The sequence below is a fragment of the Plutella xylostella genome, chromosome 23 (assembly GCF_932276165.1).
Source record: "Plutella xylostella chromosome 23, ilPluXylo3.1, whole genome shotgun sequence".
Taxonomy (NCBI): domain Eukaryota; kingdom Metazoa; phylum Arthropoda; class Insecta; order Lepidoptera; family Plutellidae; genus Plutella; species Plutella xylostella.
Genome location: NC_064003.1, coordinates 2,670,562 through 2,688,665, shown reverse-complemented (window position 1 = coordinate 2,688,665; position 18,104 = coordinate 2,670,562). Strand labels below are relative to the sequence as shown.

General features: G+C 38.6%; 1 protein-coding gene across 1 annotated transcript; it reads left to right on the top strand.

The window, feature by feature from the left end:
* The first annotated feature begins 13,129 nt into the window (after window positions 1–13,129).
* Window positions 13,130–13,885, top strand: LOC125490421. Its single transcript, XM_048629595.1, has one exon. It carries the CDS (start codon window positions 13,130–13,132, stop codon window positions 13,883–13,885), a length of 756 nt encoding a protein of 251 aa, XP_048485552.1.
* Window positions 13,886–18,104: the final 4,219 nt, after the last annotated feature.

The following is an 18,104-nucleotide window of genomic DNA, read 5'->3' as shown; positions in this document are numbered from 1 at the left end:
ACTTCGACACTCTTACAGTTGGTTGATCAAAACCCAGCTCGATCGATTGCCGGATTTGATCTGAAACAATCAATGAAATAGTCTGTAGCTTCTTCTCTCTTAAACATAGTTTTAAAATAAATACCACATACTTATTAATACCTATATAATATTTATATAAAGCAACAAACAAGAATCATAATAATATATTATTTATGTTTAATTGAGTGATTCATAATCAATAATCAAATTCACTGCTATCTGAATCGTTCCCGTTTTTTAATATCTAAAGCGGCGATATGGATCCATGGCATCATGCGATCCGCCGCGATGGTAGTTGGACGTCGACTTTGAGTGCTATCTAGACCAGCGACAGGCGCGACTGTATATCTGTCCCTCCCTAAAAAAGAACAACTGTCCTAGCGACTGTACAACTAGGTATGTTGTTTCCAAAGCCCTTCATTGATGTATAGGAACAGAATTGTGCTGCATGTTAACTGATTCTCTTATGAGAGTAACCTCGCTACCAAAATCCACGAAAGCAAGCATCGTAACACCATTGACAGTAACTTCCTTCGTAAACTTAGAATTTGGGTTTACGTTACTGAGCCTCAACCGAGTCAATACCCATTGTCTTTTTGACAGCATCGGTGTGACCACTATTGCTGCCGACTTGGCCGCGGGCAATATTTTCAGGATTCTTAGGGTTACTACGGCAAACATCTGCCAAATGCCCGATCTTTTGACACCGCGTGCATTTTAAGAGGGGCTTAGGGCAATACATAAAACTATGTCCCGTTTCCTTGCAGTTGTAACAACCAGTAGGCGGAACATTACTATCACCCGCTCTCTGACTTTGGCCACCGCTGCTATCATTTGTGGAAGAATGATTACCATTTTTAAACTCAGTTCGATCCACAGCAGAGCGCTGTGAGTCTTTGTTACTAACCAAATACTGCAATAATTGATCAGGGTCAGTACAACGCAGAGCAAGAGCACTTGACCTCAATGTCCTATCTGTTAGACCATGGATTATACAGTCCACAGCACGTTTGCCTACAATGTCACATTGATTAACCAAAGTCTGTTTCTCATAAAAATATACTTCTATCGGTTCGTTAAATTGACTTTTCCTTTTCAGCATATCCTCCAAAGCCTGGCCGTAGTTTTGTTCGTAGGGAAAAGCATTAACTAGCTTATCTTGCCATTGTTGCCAAGTAAATAGTATCGAATTTAGACCCTCGTACCATGTCTTGGCAAGGCCTTGGAGTTTCTGCATCGCAAAATGCGTAGTGGTCCTTTCATCCCAGCCATACACCGAGGCGCATTCGTTGACTTTCTTTAACCAAACATCAATACGTTGGTTTTTCGTGGAAGGGTCAAAGTTCGGTAGAATATTTTTGTGATCTAGTTTTTGATGAGGCGCAACTTGGGTGGATGGCTGTGATGGAAGTCCACATTTAATAGAATTGAATATGTCTATAACATCTCTTTTGGAAAAAGAAGGACTACGTGACCTGGGTAAGTCTCCGTCGTTGCGATGCTCCCGACGCTGCTCTACTGGGGGCACAGCTCCACTGCGACGAGAAGAGCTGCGATGCCGGTGCTCCTCACGGTGTTCGCTGACACGCCGTGGACTCGAGCGCCGCCGTCTGGCAGCGTCCACTCGCTGGCGCTCTCGCTGAAGCTCCCGCTCGAGCAGATCGATGCGCTCAAGGCTCTGTCCGAGCCCCGGTTCCCTGTGCAGCCGGCTGGGACTGCGCGTCCTCAAGCGGCTGCGGCTTCTGCTGCGAGTGGCAGGCCGTGGCTCCCCACGGCCAGGCGTCTCGAGGCGTCGGCGAACTGAATCCCGACTTGACTCCAGATCTTGCGGATGTTCATCCATCGTCTAGTAGCTCGAGGACCGAAAAAAAAAAAGAAAACAAAAGAAATATTAAGCACAAGCATACATTTTCACAAAATGTGAAATATCTCGATAACCGTGCATCGTAGACAAAATCTGAGCAAATTTTAAACACCCTTTGTAACCCCCTAGCCCAGGAAACTGGTCAAAACAAAATATAAAAATTTCGAAAATACCCTCAAATTTAAAACTTTCACAAAATGTGGAATATCTCGATAACCGTGCATTGTAGACAAAATCTGAGCAAATTTTCAACCCCCTATGTAATGCCATAGCCCAGGAAGATGATCAAAATAAAATATTAAAATTTCAAAAATACCCTCAATTTTAATTTTTTGCTCTTAAAGCAGCCACGTGGCAAACTTATGATTTTAATGGCTACGTGACCACAGAAAATGTTATCAACAGTAATATTAATGAACTTATTACAAAAAAATCCAGAAGCAAAATAAGGAAAATGAATGGGCGTGTTACTTACGTTTTTTTTTTGGTCGTTTGCCACTTCTGAACTGTAGAAGACACAATCCTCGGAGGTGGAGTGGAGACAAAACAAATCAATGTGGCACAAGATAAAACTCTTTATTCTTGAATATGAATTTATTCTCCCAGATACACGTCCGTCTTGGACCACAGCTAGCAACCGACTGAATCTGCTCAACCAGTCAACCCAACCGCCATTACTATTTCTTTTTTTTTTTTTAGCTTCGAACTATGGCATTGTCGAATGAATCCTACTTAAATCGGTATTCATTCGACAATATCAAGTAAAATAACACAATTTTAGTATCGACCCTAACATATTCAACCAAAACCACCACTCATTCAAGCAATTTCTGATAACTTTTATCCAACAAGATGTTAAACAGTTGACCCAATGTAGGTATCACCGAATGCGTCCTCATACTAAGGGCTTACCTCTATAATCTGAAAGATGGTTGCAGCCTCAAATGTTAGGTAAGTAATAGAGTATGTCACACTCTTATCAGACGGAATATACATTATAATTATAGTTAATTCAAATTATAATAAAATACTAACGGACAGTGTGTATGTAGCGAATAAAATAAATAGTTAACCACAGTTTAAGTCGAAAATCTATGCTATCAAATTTCCAAGCCCTCTAAGATTATATGGATTGTAACTCTATCATAATAGGGTTTATAGACAATCGTTGCTGTGGCCGCAAACAGGCCACGATACCAAAATATTTTATTGAAACTTAATAAGCTCGTAAAAGATAAACAACAAAAGATGGCTTCTTATTTATGTCTAGGAAAAAAACATTATAATAAAGCCCTGACCTATATAACGAGTTTCTGTATCATTTGTTATAGTGTTTGTTGGAATATGACCCTTGGGAGTGGTGAGACCTTGAAGAGCTACCTCGGTAGATCTCTTTTTGCGATGATACCTATTCTACGTCGACTCTACTTTCAGCAGTCTCAAATTTGAATCCTGATTATGTTATTTTGTTGTATACGTATACGTACCTTCCATATATTTTTTTTTTTTTATGTTAGTAGCACGGTTCTACTGATAAATTGCATAGATACAATAAGTAATAGCATTATCTATATTATATACCTTACACATTAGTAGAAAGACCCACCCCCGCACGCATGTAAGATGAAATCATATGGTTATGAAAATCATTTTTTTCGGGTAGTTGCAAATAAATAGACAACATTGCACTGTAGAGTTTTTAATAAATTAAATAGCTTTTTAAAAAAAACAAAGTTTTTTCAAACATAAATTGGTTATTTACATACACAAATCCAGTGAATAATTGTTATCTGGCAATTATATGCAGTAATTCCTGAAACTGCACCTACCTGCTGGTCAATACCTATACTCTACACTATTGACACTGACAACTGCACTATGGTCTCTACACAAGAACTATTAGAGCAACAAATAAACATGGAGAAGATGATTGCGGATCGCATGGATGATTTCGAGAGAAAGCTGAAGTCCTCCAATTCAAGCAGGAAGCCAGAGCTTGATGATCTCTCCAGGGATTTCGGCTTGTTCAAGGACTCAGTCATGCCCATCCTGCGCCTGATGCACGAGCAGATCGCTGGCCTAGTAAAGCAGGTTGATGAAATTGATACTCAGAGCCGTCACAATGCCCTCCTCTTCACTGGCATAGCAGAGGAGAAGGAAGAAGACCCCACGGCGCTGATTACACACACAGTGGTCACCAAGCTGGGTCAGTCACACTTTGATCAGTCTAGTATCATCCAGTGTGTTCGGATCGGAGGCATACAGGATCCTGCAAAGCCCAGGCCTATTCTGGTGAGGTTTTCTACACCATCTGTCAGGTCGGTAGTTTGGGATAACAAGAGGCAACTCAAATCAAGTCCCATCATTATCCGTGAATTCCTGACCAGGACACGGCAACGCATCTTCATCCGGGCCCGCAAGCACTTCGGTATCAGGGCCTGCTGGACAAGTAATGGTGCCATCTTCATTAAGCTCCCAGACACCAGGGTGAAGATAGTGTCTGAGCTGGAGTTGGACGAGCTGTGCAGCAAGCACCCGGCGGTGACAGCGGCCCCCGCGGCTCGCAAGACGCCCGGCACCAAGCCCACCTCGAAGCCTGGTTCCAGCAGAGTTGTGACTCCAACCACGGCGCCTCAGCCCCCAGTCGCGCAGCCTGCTCCCATAACCAGAAGTAAAGCCGGTGTTCACAAGCGTTGATTTCGGTTGTGCTTTAAATCAATACGCATTTCGGTGGATAATTTCTTATTTTCCTAGCGGATTGTAGCTTTGTAGGTGAGATTATTAATTAATGTAAGGTAGTTAATTATTTATCTTTTCTCAATTCATCCAAGTTTGTTTTTTATTTTGTAATTTTTCTCTCGTGTCAGCTTCAATCTGCCAATTTTTTTTATTTTTAATCTGTGATACTGAATTTTTGTCAATGTCAACTGTCAAAGTATTGGCTGCGTTCAGAAATCCACACTTGTTCTGTTATTAATATTTTTAAGTGTCAGTATTATTAACTTTTTGGCCAGCAGGAGGACGGTGCAGGTAGTTTTTCTACTTGTGTTCTTGCTGTGTTTAAATCAATTTTAGAGTTATATAATTTACTCGCAATTATTATAAGCTTTATTTATTTTATTCTATAGTAGTTACCTATATTTATTTATTAGTATATCATTTATTTAAGTATATTACTAATATATATTTTATTATTAAACACTTATGTCTGATGAGTCTGACGATGAATCATTTGTATCGGCTGATTCTTCTTCATCTTATCTTAGCGCTGATGCTGATGGCCTGTGTCTAGGTGATATTTTAATTAAAGAATTCTCCTCACTTCCCAAAAATTTCAACGTTTGCCACATTAATGCTCAAAGCATTCCCAAACATTACAATGAACTGCTAAATACTTTTTCATCGGGCATAGTTCATGCAGTTTTGGTATCTGAGAGCTGGCTAAAACCTACCTTATCTTCTCATGCGTACTGTCTCCCTGGATATGTCCTAGTTCGTAATGATCGCGTGGGAAGAGCGGGTGGAGGAGTAGCTATTTACTTGAAAAGTGATATCCCGTTTTCAGTCATTGCCCAGTCTCCTTCGTCCAGTAATGCCCCCGCTGAATATTTATTCCTTGAAATTAATCTGGGCGTCAAGGTTCTACTTGGAGTGTCCTATTGCCCCCCAAGTAATAATTATTTCCCCTCATTAGAAGCTGTGCTTGAAAATATAACCCCCAACTACTCACATCACTTAATTATGGGTGATTTTAATACGGATGTGCTCGTTCCTGACTCTCGCACCCGAAAATTACGATCAATTGTCGATTCAGTGAACCTAAAAATTCTGCAGTTATCGGCCACTCACCACTCTTCCACAACTGACACCTCAATTGACCTTATCCTCACTTCTGATGACTCTCTCATAGCTCGCCACGGGCAATATCTCGCGCCTGGTTTCTCCAAACACGATTTAATTTTTTGCTCGTATCGCTTACGCATTCCCAAACCAAAGCCAGTGGTACTTTTTCAACGCAACTTCACCAAGCTCGATGCTGAGAAGCTTAGATCCGATGCCGCACAAATCCAATGGAGTGACATGCAGGACTTGCCTGATGTTAATGACAAAGTTGAGTTTCTCTGCACTAACATCATTAAACTTTTCGATACTCATGCTCCTGTTCGACCAGTAAAACTCAAACATCGACCAACTCCTTGGATAAATGACACTATCCGAAAGTTTATGGTTAGGAGAGATAGAGCCTTTCGTAGGTACAAAATGTCGCGTACTGACGAAAACTGGACTGCTTGTAAGGTTGCTAGAAATCGGTGTAACCAGATGTGTAGGAACGCCAAACGCCGATACATCGCTGAGCAACTTGAATTATCCTCGCCTGCAGGCATTTGGAAATTTCTCAGGTCTCTTGGCGTGGGTAAGCCTCCCAAACAAGATGAGCACATCCCTTTCGACTTAAACAATCTGAACAAACACTTCGCATCCTCTTCCACTGTCGACACCTTTACTAAAACATTAACTCTAAACCATATTCAAAATATGCCCACGCCAGACATCGATACCTTCAATTTCGCACCGGCAACAGCGGAAGAGATCAGGAAAATTATATTGTCCCTTAAATCTAAGGCGGTAGGTCACGACAGCATTGGGCGCATTATGGTGGTCAATCTACTCGACATCCTTCTCCCTGCCATCACTCACATCATCAACCATTCCCTTACCTCTGGACATTTCCCTGATCTTTGGCGTAAAGCTTATGTTATTCCTCTCCCTAAAATAGCAAATCCTTCTTCTCTTAACCATTACCGTCCCATATCAATATTACCTTTCCTGTCCAAAGTCCTGGAGTCGATTGTCCACCGCCAGCTCACCGCGTTTTTGTCAAATGGTGGTCTCCTTAACCCATACCAGTCTGGTTTTCGGGCTGGGCATAGCACGACGACTGCCTTGTTGAAAGTCACAGAGGACATACGAAGCGGTATGGAGAAAAGAATGATTACCGTGCTTGTTCTTATTGATTTCACCAATGCATTTAATGCTGTGGACCATGACCTTTTGTTAGCTGTACTAGAAAAATCCAAGATCTCTCTCGCTGCTGTCAGCTGGTTTTCTTCCTATCTTCGGGGTCGTCGGCAGGCTATTCGGAGCTGCTCGGTACTATCCGACTGGTCTGATTTGTCTGCTGGCGTCCCTCAAGGCGGTATACTCTCTCCTCTACTTTTCTCAATTTTTATTGATCTAGTTTCCTCAAACCTTTTCTGTTCCTACCATCTATATGCTGATGATCTGCAACTGTACAGTCAAGTTAATCCTGATGACCTCGTCTCGGCTATTAGTCACCTAAATGGAGACCTAAACAGGATACTAGAGTGGTCAAATCGGTTCGGCATTATGGTAAACCCTACGAAATGTCAGGCAATAATAGTTGGAAGCTCTCAATTAATGTCAAACCATGACCTAGTTTCAACTCCCTTAGTTTTCGATGGATGTAATATTCCATTTACATCTACAGTCAAAGACCTTGGAATCATAATCGATGAACATTTGAGTTGGGTCCCACAGGTTGACAGTGTGTCGCGTCGGATCTACGCTTCGATGCACTCTCTTCTACGCCTTAAAAACTTTTTACCTTTTCAGACTAAGCTTTCTCTGGCCACCTCTCTTCTCTTACCCATTCTCGACTACGCTGACGTGTGCTATTTGGATGTGACCGAGGCACTCCTTAATAAACTGGAACGCTTGCAGAACACCTGCATACGTTTCATTTTCGGTCTACGGAAGTATGATCACGTGTCCAGCTACCGTGCCAAGTTGAAATGGCTTCCTATCCGAGATAGGAGAAATTTACGTATTCTCTGTCTTCTGTTTTCTGTCCTCCATGAACCCAAATCCCCTCCATACCTAAAGTCCATGTTTAACTTTTTGTCTGACACTCATAGCCGACACCTCCGCTCCTCCCACAACCTTTTATTATCATTACCATCACATCAGTCTGGCTTTATGCTACATTCCTTCTCTGTCTCAGCAGTCCGTCTGTGGAATGATCTCCCTGAGTCTATCAGGAAGTCTCCCAGTCGTGCACTTTTTAAATCCTTAGTTCGGTCTCATTACCTCAACAAGTTAGGATATAATTAATTACAGCCTTTTCATGTACCTCTGTTTTAGTGTTTAATATTTATATATATATATATATGTGTATGTATAAGTATATATAAATGTATTATTATATATTATTAGAATGTTAGGTACAGATTTATATATTTTTTTTATATATATGTAGGTATAATTATGGTAGATTTTGTGTAGGTTTTTTTTTTTTTTTGTGAGATTCATTGATTGATTGTGATTTTTGTTATTTTTTTGCACTTCCCTACTTTCTGCTCCTGAACCTCCTGCAGGTTGACTGGTAGAGAATGCTCTTAGCATTAAGTCCACCTCATTGTACAACTACTTTTGTAAATTGTGCAATAAAAGCATAAATAAATAAAAAAAATAAATCATTTCGATCTAATGTGCTTATTGCATGTGGACTGAAATAGCTACGATTTACTGCTGAAGTCTATCTGTATAATAGAGTCAGTATGTAGAGATAAGATAGTATAACCTTGGCTTAGCTATTGAATAGTGATTGGAATAACCTATTTGCGTAGGCGGTAAGCTTTAGATATGCCTTGTTTCTCATTTCAGTAAATCTTCCAAAGCATGAGCTTAAGTCCGGTAGGTATATAAGTGTCCACGTTTCAGCAACGTATGCAACGAACGCATCGCATTCAGTATTCTTTGTACTTATAGAAAATCACACAATTACGTACACTTGATCGACAATGCCAACGTCGTTTCTCCCTACATTTATCAAAATCCGTTTCGTTCGTTACCTATACGATACCGATAAGATTTAGCGCATACCTTTAGTTAGAATTCAGTCGATGAAACATAGCGCTGCTATTGGACATAAAAACTGCCCTCGGGTTGGATCAACATCTCCATCCCTAGTCGTGACGTTTTGTAGGAATTACCAAAAATAAGTGATTACAATCATTACACATCACATATCATCATCACAAAAATGTCATTACTACATAACGAGGCGAGGCTCTTTCAGACTAGAATAGCATAGGTAGGTATGTAGGTAGTATTTAGATAACATCCTTTCCCGAGTTTGAGTTGATGTCGCTCTTTGCCATTAGAAAATACCGGATATTTCATCAGCAGGCTCTTAGAACGCTCCGACACAAAAAAAAAAAACGAGCCAAGAGTGCAAGTGCAGGGCAAATAAAATATCCGGCATTTTCCATCGCAACGAATTGTGCTTTCAGGATTTTACGCTGTAAATTTACTCTCTAAATTCCATGTGTGGGTGTGCGAGGCTACATTCCTAGACTTCCTAGGTAGATGTGTATTTCTAACACTAAAGATTGAGGGTGCGATCTCCACTCCCAGCATACATTTTTCAGATAATACTTAAGTATACGATATATGTATATGACAAGACATGAAAAATCCTTATAAATGCAAACCAGCCTGTGCATGTTGCGTGCATGCAAGTTGAAATTGTAGAGTTCATATATTATGTAGGTACCTAGATAATCTAGATATTTATGGTCTAACCCCCTTATTCATAGAAAAGTTACAATACGTTTTAACTAATAAACTGTTTTGTCCCTCTCTGCCAAAGAACAAATTGTTCTTTGTTGGAGAGGGACAAAACAGTTTATTAGTTAAAACGTTTTGTAAGTTCTCTATGAATAAGGGGGAAAGTCTTTATCCTCTTATCTTAGCTTCTCCACATTTTGTCCCATTAGGTTATAAGTTATAAGGCGATCTTTACCGTATTTTTTCTTTCAATTTGACCTTTTTGGGATGAGACTTGGAAAGGGAGGAATTAGATATCTTTAGCCGCTTTCAGCTTCATCGTAAAGATTTATCTTTTTAAATGCGTTTTTGCGTAGTTAACTACATTTTCTAACATCGACTTGGCTGACTCATTGGTCAGCATTGACGTTAAATTACGAGACATCCCGTATGGATATGTGCAAATAAATGTTTCATTTCACTTGTTTTCACTTATACCTACAACTACGACACTTATGTAAGTATATAGTTAGGTAAGTAGGTAGGTAGGTTTCAATCGCAAACTCAACAAGAATCGTAATGATCTTGCTCTTCGTACAATATTACTATGATTGCACGATCCTCCTATTCCTACATAAATTGACGTCCTTAACAATAACCTCGTTAACCCAATCAGCTTCCTCGGGCCGGTCGATCGTGATTGCTACTCCCCCAGCATCCCCCTTAATAGGGTGCCTAGGGAGACAACGGGTATAATGTCCAGTGTCCAACCGACATCACTCTCTGACAGGTGAAGTGATTTGATTTGATTACCCTCAATTTACTTACTTACTGGCATTCTCGTCACGACACGTGGAGGGTACTAGTTTCCCACTCAATCCCACGGGATCAGCCCGCCTGTCTATGCGTTTATCTTCCACTAGTCTATCTCTTCACCGTCTATCCTTTACATATCATCAGGAATACACTTTTGTTCAGACGAAACGTTAACCTGAAACAAATATAAATTTTTACCTAGGCCTAATGAATGACGCTCCCAAATACAATTTAAATAGTTATTTCGTTTATATTATAAAAAGTAAATTAGGTAGTTATTTGTTAAATGTGTTGTGTAACCTTTGTCTTACCTTTTTTAATTTTCAATATCTGCTATTGAAAAATAGATCTTGTGTGGTGCTAATTGTGTTCCTTTTTCACTCACACTGTATCTATTGTGTTTGTAAAACTATTTCACCGTAGTGTTCAGCCGACGGCACGGGCTGTTCTGAGCGCTGAAACAAGCGAGGCGACCGGTGTGACCGGTGTCGCTCGCCCGCTGAAACGCCGAAGGCACATTTACCCTCATTTAGTATTTTTATTAGTTTATTCTGCATTAGGACCATATTATTGTATACATGCTTGCTTTATATATTATGTGTATGTTTTTATGATTGCTATTATATTTTCCAGTATTGGTATTTAAGTATAAAATTTATGTATAACCGTATACCTATATACAATATATATAATTTTTTTTTATAAAAGTAGGTCAAATGACAGTCACTCTAGGACGCGACTGAAAACCAGTGCCGCGTCAGGTGGGTGGATGCCACCTCATCTGTAGCGGTGTAAGCTGAGGCGCGGGCCTTTTCGGTGCTGGACAACTCACACCATTATAATTATATATTATTATTATTTTTTTTTTTTTTTATTATTCTTCATGTTCTTTTGTTTGTTTGTTTCACTTTTAATTTAAATTTCGTTTTTTTGTTTTATTTTTTGTGTACTTACTTATGTTATTATTATTTTTTGGTGTGTGGTGCTAGACACCGAATAAATACTTTTTATCTTTTATCTTTATCTTTTATCAATTACCTAGGCAGATTACGTTCACTGAGGCCCACGCTTCACCAATGCGGAGATGAGCGGAGATGTCCGAAGCGGAGACCAGAAGATGTACATTATATACCTAAATACCTACCGATGTATTTTTGACTCGGGGTGAATCCGCTGTTGCTGTGAGGAGAAACGGAGAATGAGGAACTACACTGTCTCAGACTAGAGTTAGAATTATAGGTGAAAGATAAATACAAGATTATTATTATTACAGATTATTGTATGAATTGTATCTAATCATACACGTACACACGCTGTAATTGATTATGTAAGTATTCCTCATATCACTTATCACTGGTCGGTGGTGTTTCAAATTAAAGTAGGTATTTTCGCTAGTGGGCCTCATAAGCAACTCTTTTTTCTGACTAAGTAGTTAAAATACATAAAACGACATACAGTATAACTGTATAACCACCAAGGTAATACGTATTTCGAGTAGGTATACTTACTTGTTATCTTCTAGCATAAATCAATACGTTTGACTTACCCGATGTAGGTCTGAAGGTGAACAAGTTCCAATGAAAAACCCATCTTTCCCTTCATGTGTCCAACTCACGCTACGATAGGTGGGTACAATGAGATCCATTAGGATCCATTAAGTAGGTATACCTAGCTATTACTCGTATGTTTTCTTCAGTTAACCCCAGTTCGAAAAAGAGAGCTTTAATACCTAAGTAATAAATTATAAGAATATGTTATTTTAATGCCTTTGTTCCCATCGAGTCACACATCAAACCTGTCACACTGTATACAGTTGGGAATTCTTGATGAAAAGTGTGCCATCTAGTCATCTAGTCACAGTGTTACTCGATGGGAGTGTTACTCGTTGGGAATGCTTTATTTCTGAATTCCAAACCAGCCTCTGTAACTGGATGTGAAAATGAACTAGAAAATTCCCAACTGTTCTCCCGTTACTCGTTAAGATTTGTTCAGTGATGATGAATTTTGATGATGCCTAACCAGTGATAGGTACTGTGACTTATATTAGTATTTATTGTTACTTACGTATTTTTTTATTTCGTTTCTTAAAAAAGTATGAAAATATAAATAATTATTCCGAACAATCAAATAAGTTTTATTAAACTAGTTAACAATAAAATTATAAAAATCAAAACCAAATTATAAAATCAAAACTTTTTTTCTTTTTCACATTTTTATGAATGATTGATACTGGGTGGGTAGTACAGCAGTAGCCATAAAATAATAGAGAAAATGAAAACTTTCATTTCCCAAATTTTGCATGGAGGTGACATTATGGCAGTTTGATATTATCGACTCATGTCTGCTCTGCTCCACCATGAAGAAATAATTAGGTACTTCCATGGTACTTCCGAAGTACCTCAGATTAATGATGATCTGGCGCTTACACCACGGGCGCGCCTCGGACATAGACGGAAGATGCAGATGATCTTAAAATAATGGCAAAAAATTGGGGACCAACACCGATTCGGAAAACTTAAACTAGTTACATAACACTTAATATTACTATTTTGCATAACAGCCATGTAGTAGTTATAAGTTATCGCATATGGTGGAATTCAGATCCATTGGACTCTTGTATTGGCTCAAAAGACTTGAGTTTTCACTATCACCATCTACCTTAATCTCTTATTCCCTCCATCCAAAGGTTGTCTGGCAGAGATCGCTTTTAGTGATAAGACCGCCTTTAGTACCCTAATTAAGTTCATCACCATTAGCCTATAGCAGTCCACTGCTGGACGTAGGCCTCTACCAAAACAACTGGCGTCTTCGAATTTGAGTACAATTACCAATGCCGATTTAGCCAGTCTGAAAGAATTTATGGAGGAAAAATTCAATGCTCAAACTGATAACTTCGCCAATTTCAAAAAAACCGTATCTGATCAATTATCAGCACTCACAACTTTAGTCAACACGTGGGAAAGTCGAATCCAGAAGCTAGAAAGCAACGCTCAAGAACTGAATGAAAATCTTAACAATCTAAAGAGCCAGAACGCAGAAATCTCCACCCTTCATGACACGATTGACTTACTACAAGAGCAACTCAATACCCAAGAGCAATTCTCTCTACGCAACGAGATAGAGATATGCGGTATTACAGAGTTCGACAACGAAAACCTGACACACACTGTCCTTGTATCAGCCCAAAAAATCGGAGTTGAGCTTACCGTGAGCGATATAGACCACGTGACCCGCGTCGGCCCTAAGTCCAAACCCGACGCCGGCGCCGCCGCCGCTGAGCCGCGCCCCGTGGTGGCGCGCCTGCTCCGCAACAACAAGCGCAACGAGATCCTGCACGCTTCAAAGGTTCGCCGCAACCTGAGCACCGGCGACATCGGCCTCGGAGGTACTGCCAGGAAAATTTACTTCAACGAGCGGCTCACTAAAGTAAACAGGCAGCTTTTTCGTGAAGCACGAAACAGATCAAAGCAGTCCGGTTTCAAATTCTGCTGGGTCAAAAATGGGTCCATTTATGTCCGAAGAGAGGACCAGAAGTTCCCAAAACTCATACGAAACACTTATGACCTTGACCAAGTTCTTGGTTCTACTCGTCCTCGTGATCCTAAGACCACTTAGGTCGTTTAACATAAGTGATAATACTAGATCTCATAGTCATAAGCTAAACATGTGTTTACCTAGTTGTGACTCAAAGCACTTTAAGTTTTGTTACTTTGTAAAACTGCTAACTATATTTTCTGTGTGCCATCCTACATTATGTATACATAATAATAATATCTTTAACTCTATGCTATTAAAATATTTATCTTATAAGTACTTATATCGTCTCTCTACCCTCTTAAGAAAAACTTCTATTACATATTATATTATAACTATTATATTAAACATTATTACAATTTTATCTGGTAACTACCCTACACCAAAAATAAGTCAGAATATTATTTTTTCTTCAACCAACCAAAATAATTATATCAAAATGCGTGACAGCACCTATAAAGAAACTCACCCCAGCGAAAAAAATTATACCAAATGGCCATCTTAGATAATATCACTGAAGATATTGATAACACTATAGCAATCCCCTGTCACGCAATAGACTCCCCTGAACTATTTTCAAAATCTATAGATAAAAGCTACGATCTAAAAATTATTACTTTCAATATTAGAAGTCATAGTTGTAATTTTGATAATTTCATTATACTATTAGAACGAATGGATGTCACTTGTGATATAATCATACTTACTGAATGCCGTTTAGGTTTAAATCCGGTTATAAGATCTCTTCATGGTTACCAACACTACCACACCACTAAATACACAAACCAAAACGGTGGAGTAATCGTGTATGTTAAAAACACCCTTAGTGCCACAGTCACCGAACCAGAATTTATAGACGCTAACGTTCTGTTAATTAAGATTTCAAATTTTATTGATGTCATTGCAATGTATCGCTCTCCTTCTAATACTAATGTTAATAATTTTCTTCAATATCTAGAACGAATCCTAAATATATGCAAAAGTACACCGAATATTGTTATAGCGGGAGATATTAACATAAATATTTTAGCAGAATCAGATGACAACCGTAAAGACGAATACCTGTGTACACTTGCTGAGCACGGCCTTGTTCCGGCTATAACACTACCTACTAGACAAAAGTCATGTCTTGATCATATTTGTTTAAAAACAAAATACGAAACTGTAGGAATTGTCTGTAAAACATCTGTAACAGATCATGATCTTTGTTTAGTAGCTCTTAAGACCCTGTCCCGTACCAAACCACAACAAAGGCAAATAAGTAAAGTAAATTATTCTGAAGTTGCAGCCGATCTTAAAAATACTGATTGGTCTGAAGTGATATCACAAACAGATGTAACTGCGGCTCTCAACATATTTACAACAACACTTAACGATTCCATCACTAAACACACACAAAAAATAACAATGGCTAAATCACAACACACCATGAAACCCTGGATCACACCTGGCTTAATAAGATGCATGAAGCATAGGGATAAACTACATCTTAAATGTAGACGGTATCCGAAAGATACTGAAACGCGCCTCGTTTATAATAGATACCGGAATTTTTGCATTAACATTTTACACAAAGTTAAAACAGAATACGAAAACAAAATATTATCAGAAGGTAAGAACGATACAAAGAAACTCTGGAATGCTATTCGTGAAGTTTGTGACTTCTCGAAATCCAAAGCCACCTCTTCAACCGAACTACTTAACTCTTGCCCAACCCCTAAAGAGTCGGCTAATAAATGTAATGAGTACTTCACTACTATAGGGGCTAAGTTAGCAAACGATATCCTTGAAAAACAAAATGAAACCGAAATTAACCTAGCTAATTTAGCCAAATCACACATTACACCATCACATTCCTTCTTCATGCTCCCTACTGATGAAACTGAAATCTTAGACCACATCAGACAACTTAAAAACCACTAAAACGTAAGAAATAATTTAAGGTTTAGACCAATCCTAGGTCACAGTATAAATATACCTAAGCAGGTACTGTTCTTTTTTGATGTTGGTGCAGTGACAAAGTAGTTAATCTGAAGAAATATGGCACCAACTTCAAAAAAGAACAGTACCTGCTTAGGTATATTTATACTGTGACCTAGGATTGGTCTAAACCTTAAATTATTTCTTACGTTTTAGTGGTTTTTTGAAGTCGGTTTTTAATTTTTTTAAAATTATTATTTTATTTTGTTATTTTTAGTTTATTTGCAATAATTATCAATCAAAAGTAAGATGCAAATGATACCAATATGTCCTACTCGTTAATACGAATCATTCGAGCCCAAACACGAGGTAGTTGCTATATACCGTTGAGGAGTTCCCTTGACTGCCTTCCGTTTCCATCATCAGATCAGCTCAAGGTCACCATCATATCTTTTTGTTATAATAACAATATTTACGTTATAAATTTCATAAGAATCGGTTGATAAGTGCCCAAAATGGAAATTTATACCCCTGTTTTTACCCCTTTACCCACCCTTGGGGGTGGAATAAAATTCTGAAAAAAAAATGGGACCACCCCTGAGCTCAACCCAATACATCAAAAAAAGAATTTTCAAAATCGGTCCATAAATGGCTGAGTAATCGATGAACATACATAAAAAAAAAAAAAAAACATACATACAGACGAATTGAGAACCTCCTCCTTTTTCGAAGTCGGTTAAAAATGACAGTGCACCTGGTCTTGACGGTCACAAAAACACATTAATAAAACATTTAGCCCCTTACATATTGAAACCCTTTGCACACATCTGCAATCTCAGCCTTTCAACTGGAATATTCCCAAAGATCTGGAAAATGGCAGCTGTTACACCAATACATAAAACTGGTAATAAAGAAAACCCTTCTAACTATAGGCCTATTTCTTTGCTCTCTGTTCTATCAAAACTACTCGAAAAAATCGTTAACTTTAGACTTGTAAAATATTTGGAATCTCACAATATTCTCTCTCACACTCAGTTTGGTTTCCGTCATGGAAAATCAACCGAAGATGCGGTATCTCTCCTAATTAATTCTGTCTCCCAACATCTAGATAAAGGAAACTGCTGCGTAGGAGCCTTCCTTGACTTGGCCAAAGCTTTTGATACCGTTTCTAGTAAAATTCTTCTACAAAAACTTCAGAATGTTGGTATCAGAGGCGTGGCGTTAGACTGGTTTTCGAGCTATTTATCTGACAGAGAACAAGTCACGAAAATTGGTGAAGTTGTCAGCAATCCCATGGAAATTAAATACGGAGTACCACAGGGCAGTATACTGGGTCCTACACTCTTTCTAGTCTATCTCAATGATATTTCGACAGCTCTTCCTTCAAATGTTGAGGCCGACATCATTTGCTATGCAGACGATACTGCAATCATATTTAACGGTGTTTCTTGGAAGTCTGCTTTAACACGAACTTCAACAGGATTATCCGAAATATCTAAATGGCTCTCTAAAAATTTGCTTACCCTTAACACTGACAAAACCAAATATCTTTGCTTTCATAAAACTGCTGCTTCTCAACTTGACCCTAACATCCCAATCCATATTCATAACTGTGATCACGTCTCACCTCTCTCAACCTCTTGTTCTTGTCCAACCATAGATAAAGCTGAATCCATTAAATATTTAGGAATCATGATTGATGACAGACTTTCATTTCAAAAACACATTCAAAGTCTCTCTGGCAGAGGACGCAGACTTATAAACATCATGCGCTTACTTAGGAATTCGGCGACTAAAGATACCTTGCAGCTAGTATATACCAGTTTATGCCAATCAATACTCTCATATTGCATTAGATGCTGGGGAGGTTCACATAAAACTAACATGATTGCGTTAGAAAGAGCGCAAAGATCAATTTTAAAAGTAATGCTTAAGAAACCTTTTCGATACCCTACCACAGCCCTTTACAAAGAAATCAATGTCCTAACTATCAGAAAACTATTTATCTTCCAAGTATCACTTTCCCAACACCAACAAATTATGAACTTGCCAACCTACAGCCAGATGACAAGCCAAAGAGTATTTAGATTAGTTCCTATCACCGCTAGAACAGTCTTCGCTCAAAGATTCGCACCTTTCCTACATCCCTATATATATAACAAAATATATAAACAGTGCAACCTGAAAGACCTCAATAAGAAAGAAGCAAAAATAACTATTTTTAACTGGCTACTTACTCTAGATTACGAAGAAACAGAAATAGTTACTTACATAAGAATATATTATTGTATTTGTACATTTTCAACTTATTTATTAATATTAATATTATATGTATATACTGATATTTATGTATATTTTCATTTTTCTACTTAGTATCTAT